We start from the raw sequence: 24,100 nt of genomic DNA on the forward strand, positions 1-24,100 counted from the left end.
AAAGCCAGGGCGCCTGGGGAGGGGGGCGGGGTCTGTGCGCCGCGGGAGGGGAGGGCCCGGGGCGGGGCTGAGCCGGGGGTGCGAGTCTTCAGCCCTTACGGCCCCTGGGCAGCGTCAGAGTCAGCGGTCGGCGGGCGGACAGCGCACGAGGTAGGGGCCGCCGGGCGCGGAGGAAGGTACGGTGACCAACGGGCCGTTTGCGAGTGTGAGTGTGTGATCGGAATCGGGAACGGGGCACCCCACCGTGCGCGCACAGCCCGGCAATCCACGCCCTGAAATGGACTCAGGGAGCCTAGTGGGAATGGGTAATAAATGACCTTTCTGAGTCCCTGATTAAAGTGACCGCCAAATCACTGTCGGGTATGGTTGATTTTAAGAAAAGAGAAATACTTGCCAGAATAATGAATGGTGCGTGGGGGCGGGGAAGTGGGAGAAATGGGGTGTTGTAAACATCCTGTGTCTTGCTCCATGGTAAATGCATAGGTGTGTGCATATGTAAAACGAAATCACTGAGCCACACTCTTAAAATTTGTGCACTTGAGTTTAAAATCTTCAATTTTAAATTTACTTCAGTTTTCTAAATTCTACAATTTGCCAAAATTTTAAAGTAAATTTACTGAATTTTACTAATGTTAATTTAGGAAAATTTAACTTCAATTTACTAAATTTTCAATTTGCTAAAATTTTAAAATAAATTTAAAGCAGAAACGTGGTTTTATTGAAAAGGTGAGGAGGAAACCAGACTTGGGAGAACACCCATGGAGATTTGTGCACATCTGCTATTTCTGTGTATGGGTAAGATATGATTGTGAAATTAGCCTGTCCTGATTCTTATAATTTTGTAGTTTTATCTTGTTATAGAAGGAAATTTTTTCTTTCTCCAGAAAGGGACGTGGACAAGTTAAGTACATGTTGAGAAGCTATGAGAGCAGCTAAGAAATTACTAAATTATATTCATGATACCGAGTCTGTGTGAGAGGGGTATTTGTGTTAAGTTGCTTCAGTCGTATCTAACTCTTTGCAACCCCATGGACTGTAGCTCATCAGGCTGCTCTGTCCATGGGATTCTCCAGGCAAGAATACTGGAGTGGATCACCATTTCCTTCTCCAGGGGATCCTCCTGACCCAGGGATTGAACCCAGGTCTCTTATGTCTCCTGCACTGGCAGGCAGGCTCTTTACCATTGGTGCCTGCTGGGAGGAGAGGTTGTTGCTGTTAGCCACTCAGTCGTTTTGGAGCTGAACTATTCCAGGCTGCGCTTGTGCTTTGTTCAGTCGTGACTCCTGCGACCCCGTAGACTGGAGCCTGCCAGGCTCCTCTGTCCATGGGATTCTCCAGGCAAGAAGAGGAAAGTGGGTTGCCATTTCCTTCTCTGGGGAATCTTCCCGACCCAGGGATCGAACCCTGGTCTCCTGCATTGCAGGCACATTCAAAGAGAATATTGCTTATGTCAGTCCGATTCTTTACCGACTGAGCTAGATGGGAAGCCCAATAGGCTGCCCTTGTTCCATGATAAAATAATGCTTCCCTTTTAAGTAGAGAACTGTTTTAATCAGGCTCAAGTTCAGGTGTCAAAATTTGTGGCTGAAAATGGAAATGGGAAAACTACAATTCGCTTTTCTGTACACAATATAGTCAGATACTCCTCCCACCTCTCAGAAGATTCAAGAATCACCTCCTGACATGTCAGGGCCTTTCAAAAGCCATTTGTTAACAACTGTTTGCTGGAAAGTGATTTGTGTTCTTAATTCCAAGGGAGGTGCCTTCTCCATTAAATCCTAAGCACACTGAAGCCCAATTTGTCATAAAGGGAACTTTTTCTTGAAGAACTTCTTTTCCGTGATGTTTGCTGTTCTCATAGATGAATCATTAACTCCACTAAGATTAGCCTGCTAGTGTAATCCAAACCAAATTAGTTTCACTAATGATTCAAAGGATATGTTAGAACTATTGTGTTATATTGTCCTTATGTAACAAATTTCATATTGAAAAGACAGACATTTTCCACATACCTTCAGGTAGATTTGCAGTTATGGTCGCATGTCTTTTTTCCTTAGTTCTCTTTGTAGAGGGAAAAAAAAAAGGAACAAAGAGTATTGCTCATCATCCAGTTATACTAAGGGTTAAATTGCAACCCCCTGCAGAGAGTGATATTCCCCAAGTGTTTCAGAACTTCAGGAAGGAAAATAAGAGTGAGGCATTATGTGTTTTGGATCAATGGCCCCTAAATAGCATGCTTCAGAGAGAATTACAGCGGTCCCAGATTTCTGCAACTTTTTGTACACAGAAATCACTAAAATCAACTTAAAGTATCTGTTCTTTGTGATTAGCAGTAATCTTTTACCAAGATGTATGCTAGACTATGGGCTTCCTCAGTAACTCAGCGGTAAAGAATCTGCCTGCAATGCAGGAGCCACAGGAGACGCAGGTTCAATCTCGGTGGGGAAGATCCCCTGAAGGAGGGCATGGCAACCCTCTCCAGTATTCTGGAGAATCCCCATGGATAGAGGAGCCTGGCGGGTTACTGTCCATAGGGTCGAAAAGAGTCAGGCACGACTGAAGTGACTTAGCATGCATACGCACACTAGGCTACATATTTTTCCTAGTTAAAAAAAAAAAACAAAAAACATCTTATGTATGCAGAACATACATATTTGGAGCATTTTCCCGGAGCTGTGCTCTGAAAGGCTGTGCCCCTGAAAGGTTCTCTCCCAGGCTATTGTCCTCAGTGAGGTCCCCAAATAAAATTGACATTCATAACTCTTAGGTTGTGTGTTTTTCTTTAGGTCAACACTTTTGTATGCATTTTCCGTTCAAAAAAAAAAAAAAAGGTTTGAGAAAATTATTTGAAAATGCAGACTTGTGGGATAGAGGTGGGATACTGAATCCATGCGTCTGCTTTTATTCCTTCCTGAAACTCCACCAAAACAACAGGATTTTTAAAGGCATAAAGGAAGGACAGAAGAGAATAAAATTTCTAAATCAAGAAAGCAGATGGACAAGTAGTGAAGGATTTCGCAGACTGAAGAAAGCTAAATTCTAAACCAGCAATGGGGAAGCCAGTGAGCAATCCTACTTGGAGTATAGAATTCCCCCGTGCTCACAAGCTATCGGCACCAGGTATCTCTGGGAAATGGAAGGGTCTAGTCTAAATTAAGGCAATTGTTTGAAATTCTGATTCCTGAAAAGCTAAGTTCCTGATCCCTTCCTCAACCTCCTGCTCCTCACGGCATCACCAGACGTTTGCAGGTTTATTCCCTGGAGAGGGTACAGTCTTTGGACTGGGAAGATACAGTTCACAGCTGGGGATGGGAGTGCCATACTCCCATCCATACAGAAATTAACTCAACACAAGTGAATGAATGCTGGCACCTCCTTCTGCTTTTATCCTTTTCTCATGGGCAGAGGAGCCTGGTAGGCTGCAGTCCATGGGGTTGCGAAGAGTCGGACATGGCTGAGGGACTTCACTTGAACTTTTCACTTTCATGCATTGGAGAAGGAAATGGCAACCCACTCCCCTGTTCCTGCCTGGAGAATCCCAGGGACGGGGGAGCCTGGTGGGCTGCCGTCTATGGGGTCGCACAGAGTCGAACACAACTGAAGTGACTTAGCAGCAGCTGCATGTGAGTATAGAATCATGGTCCCAAGGACTCAAGCTTTCAACAGGAATTAGAAGGTCCATTTTTGGAAAGTCTTGAATCCAAATAAATAAATAAAGATCATGACATCTAAGTTTCCAAATGGTATCTGCTCATATCATTCTACACTAAAGCTTAGAGTCAGTAAGCTCCATCCACAAACTTAACCTTATAATCAGCTTTTTGGTATTTACTCTTAAATGTGAGTAGGTAAGGGGGCTTTCCTGGCGGCTCAGTGGTAAAGAATCCACCTGCCAAGCTGGAGATGCAAGCTCAATCCCTGGGTCAAGAAGATCCCCTGGAGAAGGAAATGGCAACCCACTCCAGTATTCTTGTCTGGAAAATTAAATGGACAGAGAAGCCTGGTAGGCTACAGTCCATAGGGTCACAAAATCAGACATGACTGAGTGACTAAACAATTGCTAGGCATTTAAGGACAGTCACTAGTTTGGAAGACAGAAGACAAAACCAACAGAAAAAGTGACTCAGTAACAAACCATGCAGGTAAATAAAAGAAAATATTATAACCATTCTGTACATAAAAATAAAATGAAAAGAGAGCATCAGAAACAAAAAGGAGCTCTTAAGAAGTAAAGACTTGAAAGCAGGAAAGAAGAACTAAATAGATAAAAATAAGGTGATTTCTCAAAAAATAGGGCAAAACAGTGAAGAGCTAGAAAATAAAAAAAATATGAGCGATTTACAGTATTGGGTCAGGAGATTCTATTGTTATTGTTGTTTAGTCGCTCAGTGGTGTCTTACTCTCTTGGGAACTCATGGATTGTAGCCCGCCAGGCTCCTCTGTCCATGGAATTTCCCAGGCAAGAATACTAGAATGTACTGTCATTATTTCCTTCTCCAGGGAATCTTCCCAATTCAGGGATTGAACCTGTGTTTGCTGTACTGTAGGCAGATTCTTTACCACTTAAGCCATTTGGGAAGTTCTACAACCACATAAAAGGGGTCTGAGAAAGAGAAATAGAAAAAAAGAGGGGAGGGGATCAAAATCATCTGAATAATTCAAGACTTCTTCCAGAATTGAAGAATATGAGCTTCCAGATTAAAAGAACTACACCAAACAGATGAAAGTGGACCCAGAGTAAAGCATAGAATTATGAAATTGCACAAACTAAGGGACAAAGCAAAGCTTTGAGAGAGAGAAAAATATTGGCCACGTAGAAAAACCATCGGAATCCGAATGTCTTTGAATTTAAGCATTAACTCTGCAAGCTAGATGATAAGGGAATGATTTCTTCAGAATTGTGAGTGAAAATGTTTTCCACCTGAGAATTCTTACCCAGCAAAACTATACATCAAGGATGGGGAATGCTCAGTGGCTCAGTCACGTCCGACTCTTGGCAACCCCATGGATTATAGTCCTCCACGCCCCTCTGTCCATGGGATTTTCTAGGCAAGAATATTGGAGTGGGTTGCCAGTGGGTAGGGAATAGTATGAAGATACTTTATACATGTAAAGTTGCAGAAGAAACCCTTTTCTCCCATACACCCTTTCTCAGAAAGCTGCTGAAGGTTATACTTTACCAATATAAGGGTGATAACAAAAAAAAAAGAGGGGGATAGCCAATTAAGGAAACAGGGGATCCAGCACAAGATAAAAAAGAAAGCTTCAGGATGATGGTCGGGAAGGACCCCAGAAGGCCGGCTGTGTACCACGAGAAGAGAGCATCCACGTTAGAAGGCTCTTCTCTAAGATGACGTTGATAGGATATCTGATAACTGAAGAGACTGGGAGTGTACTAATAAGAGATTGGGAGAACTTAGTGCTGAATTAGTAATAAATACATAGAAATTTTATAAATGAAAAAGCCAGACAGTTATTAACTATAGAATAAAAAAGTTGTACAGAAAAGGAAAAGTAATCATAGAATTCTACATGGCTTAGCTGAGAATAGTATTCACCTAGTCATTGTAATGTGTACTTGAAATATTTAATCACAAATATGCTATAAGTGCACGGATGCAATAGGAAAAATGAGAAGGTGGTGTGTGTGTCTGTGTGTGTTGACAAGTTGAAAGAGGGCTAAATGCTGATATTTTCTAGATGCTTCCTAGAAGTGAAAAATTAAGATACAAAATACGCATGGTATTTGAGCCATATTTTGAGTTATATGTCAAGATTCAGCTAAAAGAATTAAAGATGGTTGCCTCTCGTTAGAAATGGGGACCTGCTTCCATAACTCTGTTGAACTCTGAATTGTGTACAACATAACATTGGTTAAAAACAGTAAGTGAACATTAAAAGAAGTTTTCAAAATTAAAGAACGAGATGTTAAAGGGACTTCCCTAGTGGCTCAGTGGTAAAGAATCCGCCTGCCAATGCAAAAGAATGAGATGTTAGAAAAAATTCTCAGCTAACAAAAGTTATACTGCCTGTTTATTTTTTTATCCTCTCTCTTTTAAAAAGTTAAACTCTTTTACTCTAAGATGTAATTCAATTTATTTAAAGATCCTTCCTAATATGGATTATGAGGTATGCAGTTAACATCAGACTCGCTGAAAAGTAACTTTTGTGTGGCTTTTCCTTGAATATTGAAATACTTTTTAAAAGCTACACTGCTGGAAGTATTAGGGTTTTATTTCATTTATCATAGAATTGAAATGCCCTTATATGACAGCATTACAGACATTTTTCATTTTTAGGCACTGGGGACATTTGTTTGTGAGCCAGAGCCATCTGCAAAACCATGGGTGATTCAAGAGCCTTACTTGACAGTGAAGAGTACCCAAACACTGAGGCTCAGAAAGACCGAGTGCTGACTCTGGAAGAATGGCAAGAAAAGTGGGTGAACCACAAAACTGGATTTCATCAAGAACAAGGACATCAGTAAGAAGTGTTTATGTTTATATTAAATGTTGGTCTATAACAGAAATGCCCCATCAAAAACTGACTTTGGAAATAGAAATAATAATATAGGTACACATTATTTGACTGATTTTTAAGATACACAGGTTTAGTTTTTCACATTTGAGCATCTTTGAAGTCAGAATGCATCTGTGGCATGTCATGGTTTAATTGGCAGTGATATTTCTTCCCGTGGAGTATAAATCCTGGTGCAACCTACAGTTGATGGCATCTTCAATTTTTGGAATATGTCTTACTTTAACCCCCTGTAACACCTATTCATTGGTCACGTGTGTTTATACATACCCAGATGCTCAAGCTATGTTAATGCTACTATCTCTTTATACTGAAGAGTAGTGGTGTTATGACTTTGCTTTCCAATAGCATATGTTCAAATGTTAAAGTACTGTCTACATGGTGGAAGAAGAGAAGTTGAGAGAAATTAATGTGAGCTACATGCTGAGCAATGTAATGGTAGTAGAAGTCAGCTTTGAAGCAGCAGCAATAAATGATGGCCCATTGCCAAGTAAAGTGGTCATGACACATGTTCCTTCGTCCAGGCAGCCACCCTGACTGCCCAGGGAACATTGTTGTTATTATTACATTTGCACACTGAGTACTAGTTGGGATATCATTCCAGAGCCGTTGTATGAGTTCTCTCTGTTGTGTGGCTGGCCTTAGAACATACACACAGGTGGTGGTGGGTGGTCTGACTCTTCCGACCCCATGGATTATGTAGCCCATGTAGCCAGGCTCCTCTGTCCATGGGATTCTCCAGGTGAGAATCCTGGAGTAGGTTGCCATTCCTTCTCTATCACATAGGTATACATTTTTAAAACATATCAACTAACGAAAAATAAAATTTTGATTTTAATTACTAACCAGGAAAATCCCAGGTTTGGGTCAGGTTAACCCCTCACTAGCTACATGACTGAGCAAGCTGCTTAATCTTCCTGTTTCTTCATATGTAAACTGGCGATTTTAATAACCAAGGTTCTCTACTGAGTAAAAGTTGTTGGGAAATATTATGTGAGATAATGCATGAAAGGTACTTAGCATTATATGATTGTAGTCCTTTCCTCTGTGCCTTGGGCTAATTAAAACAATTTTTTTTTTCTTCCCAGGCTATTAAAGAAGTATTTGGATACCTTTCTTAAAGGCGAGAAAGCACTGCGGGTATTTTTTCCCCTTTGTGGAAAAGCAGTTGAGATGAAATGGTATGAGCAAATAAGCATGAACATACTCTCTTGTCTTGATGATAAATACTGTGGGTGAATATTTAATAGGATATAAGTTTTAAAAGTTCCTTTCTCAGGAAATGTACAGGGATTCTATATTTAGTAGACTATTATTGATGGGTTCATAGAGGCAATATTCTCAAACAGTTAGGACACTGCCTAAACAGAGGGGTGAACTTGTCTTTTTCCTTGTTGAGTTAAGAAAAAGAATTAGTTTAGAACCATTGAGATGGGAGAGGGGAAGATGGAACCAGTTTTCCATCTTAATTCTCCTTCACCTTTGTGCATGGTTTAGTTTTTGTAGGTGTTTTAGGAATGTGGCTAAGTTAATTTTATGTATTTTAAATAGAGGTGGACAGAAAAATGAATTACAGCTTTTTGGCAAGAATGTATATAGTCCACAGTTCAGCTCAACCCTCCCCTCCCTCAACCAGCACGTAGGAGTTTTTGTTTTCATGAATCATTGCTAATAAAACCAGTGATAAAGAAAGTGTTTCTTGTGAGTAATTCTCTGTGAAAAGAATTCACTTTAACTAACAAGCCACCCTCAGTATGGGTTACCCTGACAATTGTTTCCTATACAGAATTTGTTGTAATGATTGATGTACAGATCCTATCTATGTGCCAAGATGTACTATTTATTTATAAGCATGAACACTGAGAACTTTGATCATCAAGCAGGAAAGAAAAATAAAATATATGAAAATGATTAGTAAGTGGAAAAATACAGTAACTTAAAAATGCTCTGTTCCCTATGTAAATATAGGTGGCCAAACCACAGAATGTGTATGCATTGGGAGTGGATTTTTGAGTGGGGACAGTGACATTTTTGCAGCCTGCCACCGCTCCCGCAACTTGTAGCTGAGAGCTTTTGCAAGTGGCTGCTGTGCCTTAAAGAGTCTGCTGCTGCTGCTGCTAAGTCACTTCAGTCGTGTCCAACTCTGCGCAACCCCAGAGACGGCAGCCCACCAGGCTCCCCCGTCCCTGGGATTCTCCAGGCAAGAACACTGGAGTGGGTTGCCATTTCCTTCTCCAGTGCATGAAAGTGAAAGTGAAGACGCTCAGTCATGTCCGACTCTTATCAACCCCATGGACCACAGCCTACCAGGCTCCTCCGTCTAGGTGGCCACAAAATTGAGAACATTACATCCTAACTGACTCACTGAATCAGACAAGAGAATTTCTTTGGAAACTACCTGCAAGAAAAACGTTAACTCTATGAACAGATTGTTTTATTGTCATAAGTGTTAACAACCTGGTTCTAGCAGAAGCTTTGACGCAAGATTAGAAAACGGTATAAGGAAACAGCCGATTAAATGTGATTGCTGAAGGTTCCTTTAGACTTTAGGGTCTAAAGTCATTTATAATAAGAATGCCAGAACTAAGCTACTGTAATTGTAGGTGGCTTTCTAGGTGGCTCAGTGGTAAAGAATCTGCCTGCCAATGCAAGAGACATAAAAGAGGAGGGTTCAATCCCTGGATGGGGAAGAAACCCTGGAGTAAGAAATGGCAACCTGCTCCAGGTTACCTGGAATGTTCCATGGACAGAGGAGCCTGATGGGCTACAGTCCATGGGGCTGCAGAGAGTTGGACATGACTATTATTGTATAAAAGTTGTTATGTTAGAGGATTCTTCACTTATGTAATAAATTTGTGTATTAAAGGTCTATACAGATATCCAGTGTGAATAGATAAACTATTAGCTGAAACTCAAAGACATTAACATAGTGTTTAGGACATTTTCTTAGATTTTGGGTTTTCTTAGGGCAATGGATTACAGTATAATGCAGTCTGTGTGAGTCCACTGTAGGCTATGCTTCATTTTTTCCACATGTAAAAATTTGTACTTTTTGACTTCCTTCACCCATTTCACCCATCGCTCACCCCCAGGCTCTGGCACCTACCAGTCTGGCCTCTGTATCTATAAGCTTGTTTTTGTTTTTGTTAGATTCCACATGTAAGTGAGATTATATGCTGTTTTTCACTGATTCATTTCACTTAGCGTAATACCCTCAGAGCCCATCCATGTTGTCATAAATGGCAAGAGTTCAATTATTTATGACTGAATAATATTCCATTGGAACAGTAAAGTTTTTTTAATGTGTATCCCAACTCCCATCCCCATAAACTTCATGATTTTATTGCATGATTTTGCATGGTGCAGTGGTTTTTAAGAAGGCATGTGTTGCATTATAGCATAAATGACTTATGTGTTTATTTAATGTGGCATAAAAATCAATACTGTACCTGGGTATTTGTGTCACGAGTGCTGTTCTCCCTGAAGTCTAAGATCCCAAGACTGAATTCTGTAACCATAAAGCTAATCAGGAAAATCCTAGCTATTTGCATATGGTCATGAAACAAATTTCTGGATAGGGTTTAGTGCAGATAAGTGGAAATTTTAACATTGTTATAGAAACGGATGCTAATGTTCTAGCCCTGTGTACTCCAGTACTATATCTTATCAGCCCCATGTGGCTATTTAAACTCAATCACACAAGCCACGTCTCAAGGGCCCTAGGCTATGTGGTTAGTGGCTGCTGGATTGAACAACACAGGTAGAGATTCTTCTCTCATCACTGAAAGTTTTAATGGACAGAGCTGATTTCTAGAGATTGAAAAGCATATCAAATTCATAGGATGCTGTTAAATCAAAAACTCTTCCAATCCGGTCCATTTTTAGTAAATCAACATTTTAAGGTATAATTTTCCAAGCTTTTAAAATTTCCCCAAGGTCCTATAAACCCTTTTCTCAGAACTCCACATAGCATAGGGTTTGAGAATATATAGATTATGTTATATAGAATATATAGAGAATATATAAATCTGCTTACTGTGGATCTGCATGTTCTGTGAAACCCTGTGAGTCTGAATTCATACAAATCTCTTAAAATTAAGGAAAATATATGCTTTTATTTAGTGTTGTACTCGAAAGAAAACTTTGTAATTATATGATTTGATGCAGGTTTGCAGACCGAGGACACAGTGTAGTAGGCGTGGAAATCAGCGAACTTGGGATACGGGACTTTTTTACGGAGCAGAATCTTTCTTACTCAGAAGAACCAATTATGGAAATTCCTGGAGCCAAAATATTCAAGGTGTGTTTGGTTTTGGCAAATATTATTTCCATACCCCACAAAAAAGGTTTTTCTCAGCATGAGTAAGTGAAGACACTATACACATCAGATGACCCCTCTTAATCTTCAGATTCACCAGGACTTTATATAGCATAAGGAACATAAAAAGATAGACCATAGCTAGATGTGAACAAATAGACATGAAAAGCCAAGATCAAAGCTTATTTGTCATATTTTTGGTTTGGGTTTGTTGGCTTTTTAATTTATCAACAAATGTTTCTGAGAATCTGTCAAGTGCCACACCCTGCGTAAGACACGGAAGAGATGAAAACACTGTCCCTGCCCTAAAGAACCGCTTGGCTTAGGAGAAAAGAGAAGCATAGGAGACTATTTGTCATACAGGGAGCTCAGTCAAACGACTTGGGGTATTAAGCAAACCGAGAGGGAAGTTTCCTAACCCAGCCTAAGGGGAGCTTCCTGAAGTGTGGTGACAGTTAGGGCTGGGACAGGCAGGGCATCAGGTCAGCCAGCTCAGGTGCCCTGTGAGGCTGGTACCTCATTCTGCACCACAGGGTTTTAAGTGGGAACGTGACAGCCAGGCTTTCTTTTGCAACCAGCCACGGTGGCTCAGATGGTAAAGCATCTGCCTGCAATGCTGGAGACCCGGGTTCAATCCCTGGGTGGGGAAGATCCCCTGGAGAAGGAAATGGCAACCCACTCTAGTATCTGCCAGGAAAACCCCATGGACAGAGGAGCCTGGTAGGCTACAGTCCCTGGGGTTGCAAAGAGTCGGACTCGACTGAGCGACTTCACTTTCACTTTCACCCTTGTAGCCTCAAGGGAAGTGAGTTTGAAGGGCGGTAGCCCCCTGGCAGAGACACCAGATAGGAGGTTGTGAGCAGTGGTCCGGGAAAGAACTTGAAGGGCTGCACTGGGAGAGCGATGGGGTGCTTAGAGGAACAGATGGCTTAAAGCCATGTTTAGGGTGTCACACTGGGAAGGCCTTGGTGATTAACTGAATGGGAATCCAGAGGGTGATGAGGTTACATTTCCAGCTCAGATGACTGGTTGGATGGCGAAACAGGAGAAACAAGTTGAAGAGCAGAGAAAATGAGCGTTGTTCTGGAGATGATTAGTTGCAAAGATGTGTGGTATGATAAGGGGGTACTGGCAACTGTCTCCAAAGCGTGGGGCAGTGTCTGGGCTGGAAATGATAGATTTGAGAGTTGTCTTCTGCCTGTGACCAGAATGATCCAGTGAAACTGCTGCACTAGCTTGGAATAATAATGGGGAAATAAGCAGAATCTACCCAAATGAGAACAAGTAGAGACTGTTTGTTCAGAGGGAGTCAGCCAATTGCATTTGGCAGAAGGCTCAAAGCCTGGCAGTGGGGTGGGAAAGCTTCCTGGTGAAAGATGTGAAGGCTTCAGGTGCTATCGGCTAACTCGGAGCAGCACCCCAGTGATTGCTTTGGGAAGCATGTTTGAGTTGGAAGAGACGGGGAGGAGGGGTGGTGTTATAAATCAGGGAGGATGGCGGTCAACTGACCACCACCCTGCAGGGTTGCGGTTTGACTTCTCAGGCTGCTTGCTCCAGAGGCTATGGATCCAAGTTCTCTTATCAGACATGAGTTGTTGGTACGTGCAGTCTGGCCACTGAGTTTGTGTATTCAGTCTCTCACAAAGTACTCTCTTCTAAAGATTGAAATTAATCGCTCAGGTCAGTAGGAAGCTTGAGAGTACTTTATTTTGCAGCTTCCTCCCAGTTCGTTTTTAGATCATCTAAGAATCCTGGTTGCCTCGGTCCACAGAGGCTAGTCCTCCTGGGGGCCATGGTTCTCAGCCCCAGTTGCTGCTGCTGCTGCTAAGTCGCTTCAGTCGTGGCTGAAGCCACATGGCTGACTCTGTGCGACCCCATAGACGGCAGCCTACCAGGCTCCCCCGTCCCTGGGATTCTCCAGGCAAGAATACTGGAGTGGGTTGCCATTTTCTTCTCCAGTGCGTGAAAGTGAAAAGTGAAAGTGAAGTCGCTCAGTCGTGTCTGACTCTTAGCGACCCCATGGACTGCAGCCTACCAGGCTTCTCCGACCATGGGATTTTCCAGGCAAGAATACTGGAGTGGGGTGCCATTGCCTTCTCTGTCTCAGCCCCAGTGGCACCTTTGAAATTGTCTGTGGATCTTTTAAGATTCCCAGCGCTCAGGCTAATTAAGTCATAACCTCTAGAGGTGGGGCCTGGCACCAGGTCTGAGTAAACCTCCCCAGTGAGTCCCATCTGCAGCCTGAATTGATATTCATGGGCTGTTCTCCTGGCCTCTAGACCCCTCCCCCCTGTGTTTCCAGAGACCTCCCTGTGTTTCTGCAAAGACCTGCGCTTCTCTCATCGTAGCCTCTGTTGGCACCTCATTTCAGAATAAAATCCAATATTTTCAGACCCTTTAGTACCTCTCCTACCCTGCCCCTCTCCTAAGCCCAGGCTCCTCACCGCCCACCGCCGTGATATCAGCAGATGCGTCTAGCCGGTTCATCCGTGGCCACCTTTTGTTCCTCCTTTCCCCGAGCGAGGGCAGTGAAGTGAAGTCCCCGCTCTGTCTGCTCTGTTCCCACAGTTCTGGGCACACAACCAGAACAGCACAGCCCATCCTGTATCGTGGTGGCTCTCTGTTCCCACGCCTCACTGCCCCCACCAGGCTGTCCTTACCCGGGTCAGGGCCTATATCACATTTACTGCAGTCTCTAGAACCCAAGCTAATCCTGTCCACTAGACGCTTGGGAAATAAATGCTCATCGGCCAGTGAAAGAAAGAGAGAAACTGGGGAGTCAACAGAACTGCACTTTTAAAATGTCTGCCTGGTAACTGAGCAATCTGTGTGCTCGTCTTTAAGGGAGTTAAAATGTCAAGATTCTGCTAAAGGGAACCTTGCTAAAATTTAACAAGTTCCAGAGTAAGTGCTAATTGATTTTCAGGGTTAACCAATCTCTGATTTTCCTTTTCTTTTTTTTTTTTTTTTTGAGTTGATCCCAAAGAATCCCATACTGGTTTTTAATGTTTTGGTTTTTTTTTTTGGTTTTTAATTTTTTAAAGTGCCATTATTTTCAGTTAAAAAATATTTGTGAAAGTTGCAAGGTGCAGGAAGTGAGAGGGAAAAAATCGAGAGGAACTCACCGAAATGATTGAAAATCACTGTTCAGATGGTGGCAGGCAGGTTTTTTCTTTATTATGTAAATTCTTTATGCTGCTGCTGCTAAGTCACTTCAGTCGTGTCCAACTCTATGCAACCCCATAGACAGCAGCCCACCAGGCTCCCCCGTCCCTGGGATTCTCCAGGCAGGAACACTGGAGTGGGTTGCCATTTCCTTCTCCAATGCATGAAAGTGAAAAGTGAAAGTGAAGTCGCCCAGTCAAGTTTGACTCTGAGCGACCCCATGGACTGCAGCCTACCAGGCTCCTCCATCCATGGGATTTTCCAGGCAAGAGTACTGGAGTGGGGTGCCATTGCCTTCTCCGAAATTCTTTATAATGTGGTCCATATTTATTTTACAATTTAAAAAATAAACATTTAACAAATGATGTGTGAAGATGATTTGCCATGAAATTATGTCCTTTATGTTTTTAATTACATATTCTTTACTACCTATGCTCTGTTTTGTCCCCTCTTTCTCTTTTTTTTTCCTCTAACCATTCAGGTACCTCTTAATAAAATGGTTTGTTTTTTTTTTTACTTTTTCATTGCAGAGTTCTTCAGGGAACATTTCATTGTATTGCTGCAACCTTTTTGATCTTCCCAGGTAGGACTGATGTCTTCCTCTCCACTTTTAAAAATCTGAGTGTTTGCTAGACAGTGATGAGGTAGGTTGAGAATCTTTTTATCACTTCCGTCCAATTTGCAGTAGCATCCATGAAAAACATTCATTTGAGTCTGTGTTCTGCAGCTGGTTTTACTGGAGCCTACATGTCTGCACACGTGATATCTTTGTCCTTGGGTAACTTCTTATTTTGATCCTAGGAAGGTAGGGAAAAGGAGGGGAAGAAAATGTCTTCCACTTCACACCTGTGTCTGTAACGGAAATGCATTTCAGTCTTAGACGGACAGAGGGGAGATCTCTTCTGAGAGTTCCTGTACCTGTTCCAGGGGCTGAGAGCAGAGTTGTTGCAAACTGTCCCTCATGCTTCCTTTGCGCTCCCAAGTCCAAGCTGCTGCCACCAGTGCCTAGAACCAGGCGGAAATGGACAGCTACACACACACACACACACACACACACACACACACACACACGTGTACACATGTGTCAGCACATCCCTAGAGATTCTGAGGGAAAGCATCTGTGAGATCCCAATTCCTTAACCGCTGGTGAGGTTCTAGCACATACCATGGGGAACCCTGTCTTGTTAAAGATTCGGTTTTTCTTATAGATTTTTTTTTTCTCTTTTTCTTTCTGGTAGAGCAAATATTGGCAAATTTGATAGGATTTGGGACAGAGGAGCCTTAGTCGCTGTTAATCCAAGTGATCGCAAACGGTTAGTGATTTGGTTTCTTTAATTATGTTGTTTCCCCCCTCTCCCCTTTTTAGCCTTAATTCAGTATCTCATACTTTTTCTGGTTTCCAGAAGATTCCTAGACTTTTACTAGTTTGGAATAGCTTGTTGTATTTGGAATTAGAAGACCTGTATCCAACAGTATCTTGGTCTAAAAAGTATAGGATTTGGCCGTGGGGACACAGGCGCAAGACTTGTGGCTCTGTCACTTCTAAGCCATGTTACTCTAGTCAGAACATTCAGTTCCTCTAAGCCTCAGTTTACTCCTCTGTAAAACTGTAATGTTCCTACTCATACCACCCTCCTCACTTCCAGTGACCCTGCTGCTGCTGCTAAGTCACTTCAGTCGTGTCCGACTCTGTGTGACCCCATAGATGGCAGCCCACCAGGCTCCCCTGTCCCTGGGATTCTCCAGGCAAGAACACTGGAGTGGGTTGCCACTGACCCTACCAGCTAATAATATTTGTTGGATTATTGCCATGTGCCAGACTTTGTTGAAATGCTTTATGTCGATCAACAAGTTCCTCCACAAAGTCGCCCTGTGAGGTATTAGGCCATCATTATTCCCATTTTACAGATGAGGAAGTAAGGTCAGAGAGGTTAAAAGTTATATGTCCACAGGGTGGCAAGCAAGTGCATGACAAAATTGAGATTCAGGGACGTCCCCGCTGGTCCAGGGATTAAGATTCCACACTTGCACTACAGGAGATCCCTGGTGTAGGAACCAGATCCCACATGCTTCGTAGCGCAGCCAGAAGATAAAATAAAACAAATAAAAATAGTTAAAGCCACGCCCATGCCTCGGCCCCCTCATATGGCTGTTGTGGGAATGGAAAGAAATGACACGTGCAGAAAGTGTCGACCCTAAATGACAGTTTAAATATTAGCCGTTACTGTATTAGGGCTTTTGATCTGGGTATTTTGAGTGGCCATTCGTCTGTACCTGGTCTAATTAGAAAATTAAACTATGAGAAGGCTACTGAGTGAAATGTGATCCTTCCTGTGTACTTTCCAACCCAGATGTCATTCACAGACTCATGTGGGTGTAGCACATAAATATTGAATTATTTAGTTTTATGGAGGCAGACTCGTAGCACGTGGCCAAAAGGGTTGGGACTACACATCGGTGAAATGAAGTCTCAGATTTTAAAAGTGAATTGTTTGACCAATTAGGCTTGTTGCCACACCTCATCTTTTTTTAATTAGACCGTGCCACATCCTCTTAATATGTGTTTTTCCCTTTTCTTTCTGACACTGTGCCTCTCTTCTTCCCTCTCTGGGACCCTTCCCTACCTCACATGCTTGAAAGTCATCGTTCCCTGAAGGACCATCCTTAGCGGGACTGTTCCTGCCTCTCCCCTGTACGCCCTCCTTCAACGATCACTTCAGTTCTCCTGTTACCGGAAACTTTCGTTCCAGTGTTCAACAAATACACATTAAGTTCCTACTGTGTCTAAAAACACACGATGCTGGAGAAATAACTGAACAAGTGCACGTTGGTATTGGCCCTCGTCGTTTCTGTATTTCCAGTTCTGTTCTTTTCCGAAAGCTGCTTGTGGAAAAAACCCAAACAAACTTTTTGGCCAACCCCAAATAGATATAAAATGTTAACGCATAGTAAGTGAAAGTGAAGTCACTCAGTCGTGTCCGACTCTTTGCGATCCCATGGACTGTAGCCTACCAGGCTCCTTCGTCCGTGGGATTTTCCAGGCTTCAAGAATACTGGAGTGGGCAGCCATTTCCTTCTCCTAACGCATAGTAAAAGCTTAATAAGTATGTGTTGAGTCAATAATTGAGAACAAATTAGACTGAAAGCCAGGGAAATACAGTTTCCCAGCAGCTACTATTGCCTCTTCCGTCCTAGAAATGAAGGCCTTCCAAATGGCCCCTGAACTGTTTAATTCATGGTAAGAAAGAGTCATGAGGCTCCTTTGGACTCTGTATTCCTGGTGCCCTTCTTCTCTTTTCTCCCCTTTCAGCCATCTGTGTGTGTGTGTGAGTGTGTCTGTGGTCACAGCCCCAAGAACTCCTGAGAACACTGGCCTTTGTTTCCGGAATAACTGTTTATTTTGAGCCATTGGACAGCTCCATGACTTTATCTTACATTTAAGGTACTTAGTGCTTTATCCCAGTCCTGCCCTCAGTACTGGGTGTCTTCCTGCTGAGATTACATCTGGGCGAGAACTGCTGTGTTTTCTGCTGTGACACTTAGGCCTTTTGTCTGACATCAATCAGATCTCTTGTTTTTCTGAATTTTTGGAAACAAGTTGAGAAAGTCTGCATTCCAAGAAGAAGGATGCTGGTGAGCCCCAGGACACCCTGCCGAACCCATCTGACTCATCACTTCCTGGGGACAGCGAGTTCTTTCTTGTTAAAAATGATAATCGGAAAGTTAAGACTCGAAGGTTTCTGCTCAGAAGTTTGCTTAGGGCTGGTTCTCTGACATGCGCGGAAGAGCGACCAGCTCAAACAGCTCGAGTTTTAGGGGCGTTGATGTCATGGATGCCGAAGGAAGAAGTCACTGACTTCTTAACACATACTGTGCTTAATACAAGTGCTTACAAGCACATACAAGTGCTGAATACACACTGTTCTAAGCACTTTCTATGTGTGAGCTCACTGAATCCTCACAACCGCCTGTGCGTTCACTGCTGGTCTTATCCCCATTTAACAGATGGGGAAACTTGAGGCACAAAGGGATAAAGACTTCGTCAAGCTTACACAGCCAGTAGGTGGAGAGGTTGGACTTTGAGCTTGGGGACCTTGGCGAGCCCGTCCTCCTAATCTCCACCCTAGACAGTCTCTCTGATTTCTCCCAGGGCTCCAGACAGGGCTGGCTTCACAACTGGACCTGGTGGAAACCCATATGCCAAGTGCCAAAGCGCCCTACCCAGAGCTCTGCAGCCTGTTGACCTCTGTCTGTCTCTCTCACTGCCACTCACCTCCTTGTGTGCATCTCCTCTGTCCTCCTGCCTCAGCACTCAGCTTTCTCTGCTGACACACTCCTGCTCACATGTATCTGACTCACAGCCCTTAGCCTTCTCAGCTCCAGCCACCGCCCAGAACAGCAACTTCAGGGTTTAGTTCAAAGACCACAGTGAACCATTAACTCCTCTTTTTTTTTTTTTTTTCTTTTGAACTTTTAATTTTATATTAGGGGCTTCCCTGGTGACTCAGTGGTAAAGAATCCACCTTTCCATGCAGGAGACATGGGTTGAGTCCCTGGGTCAGGAAGATCCCCTGGAGAAGGGAATGGCCAACCCACTCCAGTATTCTTGCCTGGAGAATTCCATGGACAGAGGAGCCTGGTGGGCTACAGTCTGTGGTGTCGCAAAGAGTCAGACACAACTTATCTACTAATGACAACAGACAATATTTTATATTGGAGTATAGCCCATTAACACTGTTATGATATTTTCAGGTGGACAGCAGAGGGACTCAGCCATACATATACATATAGCCGTTCTTCCCCAAACTCCCCTCCCGTCCAGGCTGCCACATAATATTGAGCAGAGTTCCCTGTGCTATACTGTAGAACCTTCTTGGCTCTCCATTTTAAATACAGTATTGCGTCCATCCCAAACTCCCTAACTATCCCTTCCTCCATCCTTCCCCTCTGCCCCTGGTAACGGTAAATTTATTCTCTTAAGACTGCACATCTGTTTCTGTTTTGTAAATAAATTCATTTGTATCATTTCTTTTTAGATTCTGTATATAAGGGATGTCATAGGATATTTATCCTTTTCTGTCTGACTTCTTCACTCAGTATGACAATCTCTAGGTCCATCTATGACCAACTTCCCTTTGGATCTAACTCAGTTTCCCAGTGGAGTCATCTGATCGGTCAAATTCATCATTCTGTCTCCTGGTTGGTCTGCTGATGGGCCCTGTTAGCATCTGGTCCCCACTCTGAACCCATCAGACGTGGCTGGGAAGTGGTATTGCCTGCGGCCCAGGACACCCGCTCCAAAGGACAGTTGCAGTAGCACTCAGGGGTCATGCCATACTTGCAGAACTCTAATGTTCTTGAATTTCGACCTGTTTATCAGTCTTGCACACGGGCGTGCTAAGTCACTTCAGTTGTATCTGACTCTTTGTGAGCCTGTGGACTGTAGCCCACCAAGTTCCTCTGTCCATGGGATTGTCCAAGCAAGAAGACTGGAGTGAGTTGCCATGCCCTCCTCCAGAGGATATTCCTGGCCCAGGGATCGAACCTGCATCTCTTATGTCTCCTGCACTGGGAGATGGCTTTTTTTTACCAATAGCGCCACCTGGGAAGCCCGTTTATGAGTCTTCTGTCCAGCTAAAAAGAGGAGAGGGATTGTTTTGTGCCTCTTATCTGAGCCCCTGGCAACCACCCCATCACCCAGAATATTTGTTAGACTGCAGCATCCCCAGCCCCACAGCAAACCTACTGACTCAGTCTTGGGATGACTGACACCCAGGCATCTTTTCTTCCCATGGATGCCCAGGTCATCTCGATACCAGCCTGGTCTGGGAACCACTGCCCCAGAACTGGCAGTGCTTCTGGAAATACTTGTTCAAAGCTGACCGGCCTCCGGGGTCCAAGTCACTCTGGAAGGAGCCTCTCCTCCACTTTATTTGACATCTTCTGGTCTGAGGGGCTCCTTCCTGAGCCTGGCTTCCTTTGTTTTTTTTTTTTTTTCCGGTCTGTTCCTCGAGGCATTTGGATCTTAGTTCCCCTGTCAGGAATTGATCCCAGGACCCCTGCTTTAGAAGTGCAGAGTTTTAACCACTTGACCTCCAGGGAAGTCCCAAGAGCTCCTTTTGATTCCCGTCTTCTCTATCTCCCAGCTTAGGTGGGTAACATCATTTGCTGAGCCCATTTCTGGCTGTTTAGAATAAGACTCGACTTCGTGTGATTTTTTCGGAGAATTAAACTCGTAACAGAGGAAAGGAAAGCTAGGCTTCCCTCCCTGCATCTGGTCTTCCACAGGCCTTGACTTTGTAAAGAAATGTAACACGTGCCTTTTTGTATTCTTTTCAGCTACTCAGATGTAATGTTGTCCCTAACGAGACCTGGGTTTCGGTACCTCTTGTCTGTTTTTTCTTACGATCCAACCAAACATGCAGGTAAAGTTTCCTTTTTGTTCTTTTTCCGGTTGCCTTGTTTCCTGATTTCTATGACGGGGATAGCATTATTTTCTCCTACTTTATCTCATGGGAGGCATCCTGCTTATATACATGAAGTCTGTGTCAGCCGTGATGGGGGGATGGGATGCGTTGGGCTGATGCCAACAAATACAAATACATCTTCATAGGAAGATGGGGTGAGAAGCGCATGTGGGAAGGTAGGAGGTGGGCAGGAAAATCTCTATTGCTGCTTTTTAATTGCTGGAATTTTATAATTTATTGCATGTTAAAAATGTTCTTGTTCTGTCACTAAGTTGTGTCCGACTCTCTGTGACCCCATGAGCTATAGCATGTGTTAAAAATAACTGTATATTTTTTGAATGTGTAAAAGGGATGTTTTCTTCTGGATTCATTTAAATGTGTTTGAACATTAATGCTTGACCTTTTAAGTCATGGCTTTTCAGGAAGAAGTGAAAACCAAGTGCACAGACTTTCAATTTGTAAACATTCCCTTTTTGATTTTTAATGGAGCTTTTAAAAAAGTTCCTTGTTTTATACATATTAATGTTAGTGTTTTTTTTTTTCTGTTTGAAGAAGTCAGTTCTTGAAAACTCATTAAAAGACGAGACCTAGTAGCTATAATTAAGTCTGGGAACATTTGGATGGAAATAAAAACTAAGGGAGACAGATGTCAGCCCTGCAAATGTGATTTATCAACTTACTGACCAGAGAGATGTTAATACACCTTTCGTTTGTGTGTTGTGTGTATGTGCTCAGTCGTGTCTGGCTCTTTGCGACCCCATGGACTATAGCCCAGCTGGTTCCTCTGTCCATGGGATCTACCAGGCAAGAATACTGGAGCAGTTTTCTATTTCCTTCTCCAGGGGATCTTCCTGACCCAGGGATGGAACCTGTGTCTTTTATGTCTCCTGCACTGGCAGACAGATTCTTTACCACTCTGCCACCAAAATGTTACTGACTGAGACATTTCAAAATTCACTTACATAATGAATCGGCAGCCACAGGTGTTAGTTTCAGCAAAAATGCCCCAGTCAATGATGTGTTAAATTCCCTTCCTGAGCAGTAGGCCTAAGGAAGGGCCTGTGGGAAGAAGACAGAGCAGGCTCTGTCTGGGGTGGAGGCTCAGAATACCTTCTAGAACGGGGCAGAAGTTGTTTCCTTTAAAGTGCCCGCAGCAAAATGGGCAGAGTGTGTAGAATGAGGGACTGTGCATGGTCGAAAATCTATGCTCTGGAAGCAGCAAGTCCCAGGGGAATTTGTTCATGAACTCCGCTCTCACGTCCCTATTCCCAAGTCCCACAGCTGACTCAGCGTCTCATGTAAGCTGGAGGTGCGCGTCTGCCGTTAGCTGGTCTTTGGTATAAGATGTGCAAAATAAGAAGCAGAAAATGTGTCCCATCCTCACCTGTTTGGATAATCGAGTTGTATGTGGAAGGAATATCCCTAGGTCATTGGGAATAAGCTGAGAAGTGGGCCCTGAAGGTTTGTTTCTCTTTAGAATTAGATCTGTAGAGCTTACTCTTCACCATGTTTCTCTTTTAATTAGGTCCACCGTTTTACGTTACAGATGGGGAAGTTAAAAAATTGTTCGGTAAGTTACAGATGTGTGCTATAACTTTATAAGTAAAGTCAACTGTTTTGAGCTGTTAGCAAACTATTAATATCTGAGGTACTTAAAAGTCCATTTTATTGGAGACTATTTTAATCCCCCAAAAAGGGACCCATCTCTGTAATATGCCTTTTTAGCTAAATGGTACGTTTATGTTAAAGGCATCTCAATTCTTCTAGAGAGATGGTATATTTATTTTAACTCTTAGGAGTTAAAAATGATAATAACATTCAGAGTTGAGAAAATGTATTCTTAGTATTTTCCCATTTTCATTAAAAAGAAAGGAAAAATCTTCAGTACACACAGTTTTTAAGTCACGATATGTTTTTGAAGAATTGAGTGTATTCGTCATAAAATTTTAACTTGCCACTTTCTTTTTGTTTCAGGTTCAGTATGCAATATTCAATGTCTAGAGAAGGTTGATGTTTTTGAAGAACGACATAAAAGTTGGGGAATCGACCAGATTATTGAAAGGTTATATCTATTTACAGAAAAGTAAATGAGACCTAAATAGAAGCAAATAATATCAAAATGTTTTTGAACAATTGAAAATTGTGCTAAGGCATGAAAATGGATGACTTTTGCAGGAAAAATTGTTCACAAATCATATCACAGATCTTTGCTAAAAAAATGCTTATAACTTTTTAGAAAAAGCACATATTTTGGAAAGGAGTGTATGACTGAGAATAAAATATTGTACTTGTATGTCTTACAGATTGTAAGAATTTTTTACAATCAGCAGATATTACTCATATAATTAAAAAAGAAAAAAGAAATGCAATGTATGTAACAAATATAATAGAAAAATGGTATCTTTATGAAGTTTAGAAGCACTGAGGAGATGCAGCACTTTTAACAGGGTTCAAGGTAAAAGCTAACCATCTAAGACATTATAATAAAACATTAATTTTTACTATAAACCCTCAAATTGTACTAAATCCTAGCATTCCTTTTCATATTTTTCTTCTTATATAATTTTATATGCGACAGAATGAGGAAAAAAATTTTTAACTAATGAAATTGACCACTCTATATGGAACAAAATATTTTTCTCAAACTGTAAAAATAAATCATTTTTAGAAGTTTTTTCCTGTGTTTGGCAGTTTTTTGTTTCTCTTAATCTAATCTTGTTTAAATGATAAAGTCTTAAGAAGTGAGGGGTACTTAGGGGTGGGTTCATGTCTGTTCATTATGAAAGTTTAGAGTCAAAACTTTTCAGTTTTCACTAATAGTCACATTTTGTTAAATCAGACATTCCTCTCTTACTGCACCACCTAATACCTAAACGATTCAGCTTGTTTAGCTCATTTTAGTAGGCTGGGGTGCATTATTAAAATTATTTAATGGTGTGTGTGTGAAAATTTGAGAAGCGTTGACATTTCCAGATTCTCATTTCCAACCATACAGCTCCAGCTCATTTTTCTGTGGGTGCTCGAAACGTTCAAGCCTCTACCACTTACCCCTCACCACTGGAGCCCAGCACATGGGGCACAAGTTTATGAAATTAGACAGGTGGGTGAGTGCTGGAGGGCAAGGTACCTGGAGGGAAAGCAGAGCTGGAGATGTCACCGGACCCCAGGTCGGGTCCAGGGAATCACGCAGGTGATGGAGACCTGCCTATTATGGAGGTCCCCCAAGGCTGGCCCGAAACTCAAAACTCACCAACCCAGGAGGGGTTCAGGCTGGCAGTGGTAGCGAGTTTTTGCTCCTGTGAGCTCACAAGCCCGAGCTAAGGTGCCTACTGTCTTTGCTCCTTCTCGGTTCAAAAGTTGCGTCTCTCCTCCTGGACTGAGATGCTTCTAGTCTGTGCCACTGGCTGTCTTCCTGCCTTCCTGCCGCAGGTACACTCTGCGACATAACTGTGTCCTTGGACTCGTTCTGGGATTCCTTCTCAACTGCATGTGTGTGGTGTGTCTTCCCAGGCTTGCAAAACCAGCAGCCCGCCTGCTTGAGCGCTGACTCCATCCCCAGACTCCACGGCCTGTCGCCCTGCACCCCCTCTCTGCTGTCACCGCTTGAGCTGGG

The 24,100-nt window shown here is 42.7% G+C and overlaps 1 protein-coding gene across 3 annotated transcripts; it reads left to right on the forward strand.

Moving 5' to 3' along the window:
• The first annotated feature begins 56 nt into the window (after positions 1-56).
• TPMT (thiopurine S-methyltransferase) lies at positions 57-23,162 on the forward strand. 3 transcript variants are annotated; one of them, XM_027524334.1, is made up of 9 exons: positions 57-150; positions 6,300-6,483; positions 7,626-7,718; positions 10,705-10,837; positions 14,551-14,603; positions 15,259-15,333; positions 20,360-20,445; positions 22,013-22,057; positions 22,462-23,162. In XM_027524334.1, exons 2-9 carry the CDS (start codon positions 6,344-6,346, stop codon positions 22,572-22,574), a joined length of 738 nt encoding a protein of 245 aa, XP_027380135.1. In that variant the 5' UTR covers positions 57-150; positions 6,300-6,343; the 3' UTR covers positions 22,575-23,162. The 3 variants fall into 3 exon arrangements, with proteins under 3 accessions (XP_027380135.1, XP_027380134.1, XP_027380133.1); XM_027524333.1 differs by having other exon boundaries at positions 66-176; positions 6,283-6,483; XM_027524332.1 differs by having other exon boundaries at positions 69-176.
• Positions 23,163-24,100: the final 938 nt, after the last annotated feature.

Source organism: Bos indicus x Bos taurus, chromosome 23 (assembly GCF_003369695.1).
Source record: "Bos indicus x Bos taurus breed Angus x Brahman F1 hybrid chromosome 23, Bos_hybrid_MaternalHap_v2.0, whole genome shotgun sequence".
Taxonomy (NCBI): Eukaryota; Metazoa; Chordata; class Mammalia; order Artiodactyla; family Bovidae; genus Bos; species Bos indicus x Bos taurus.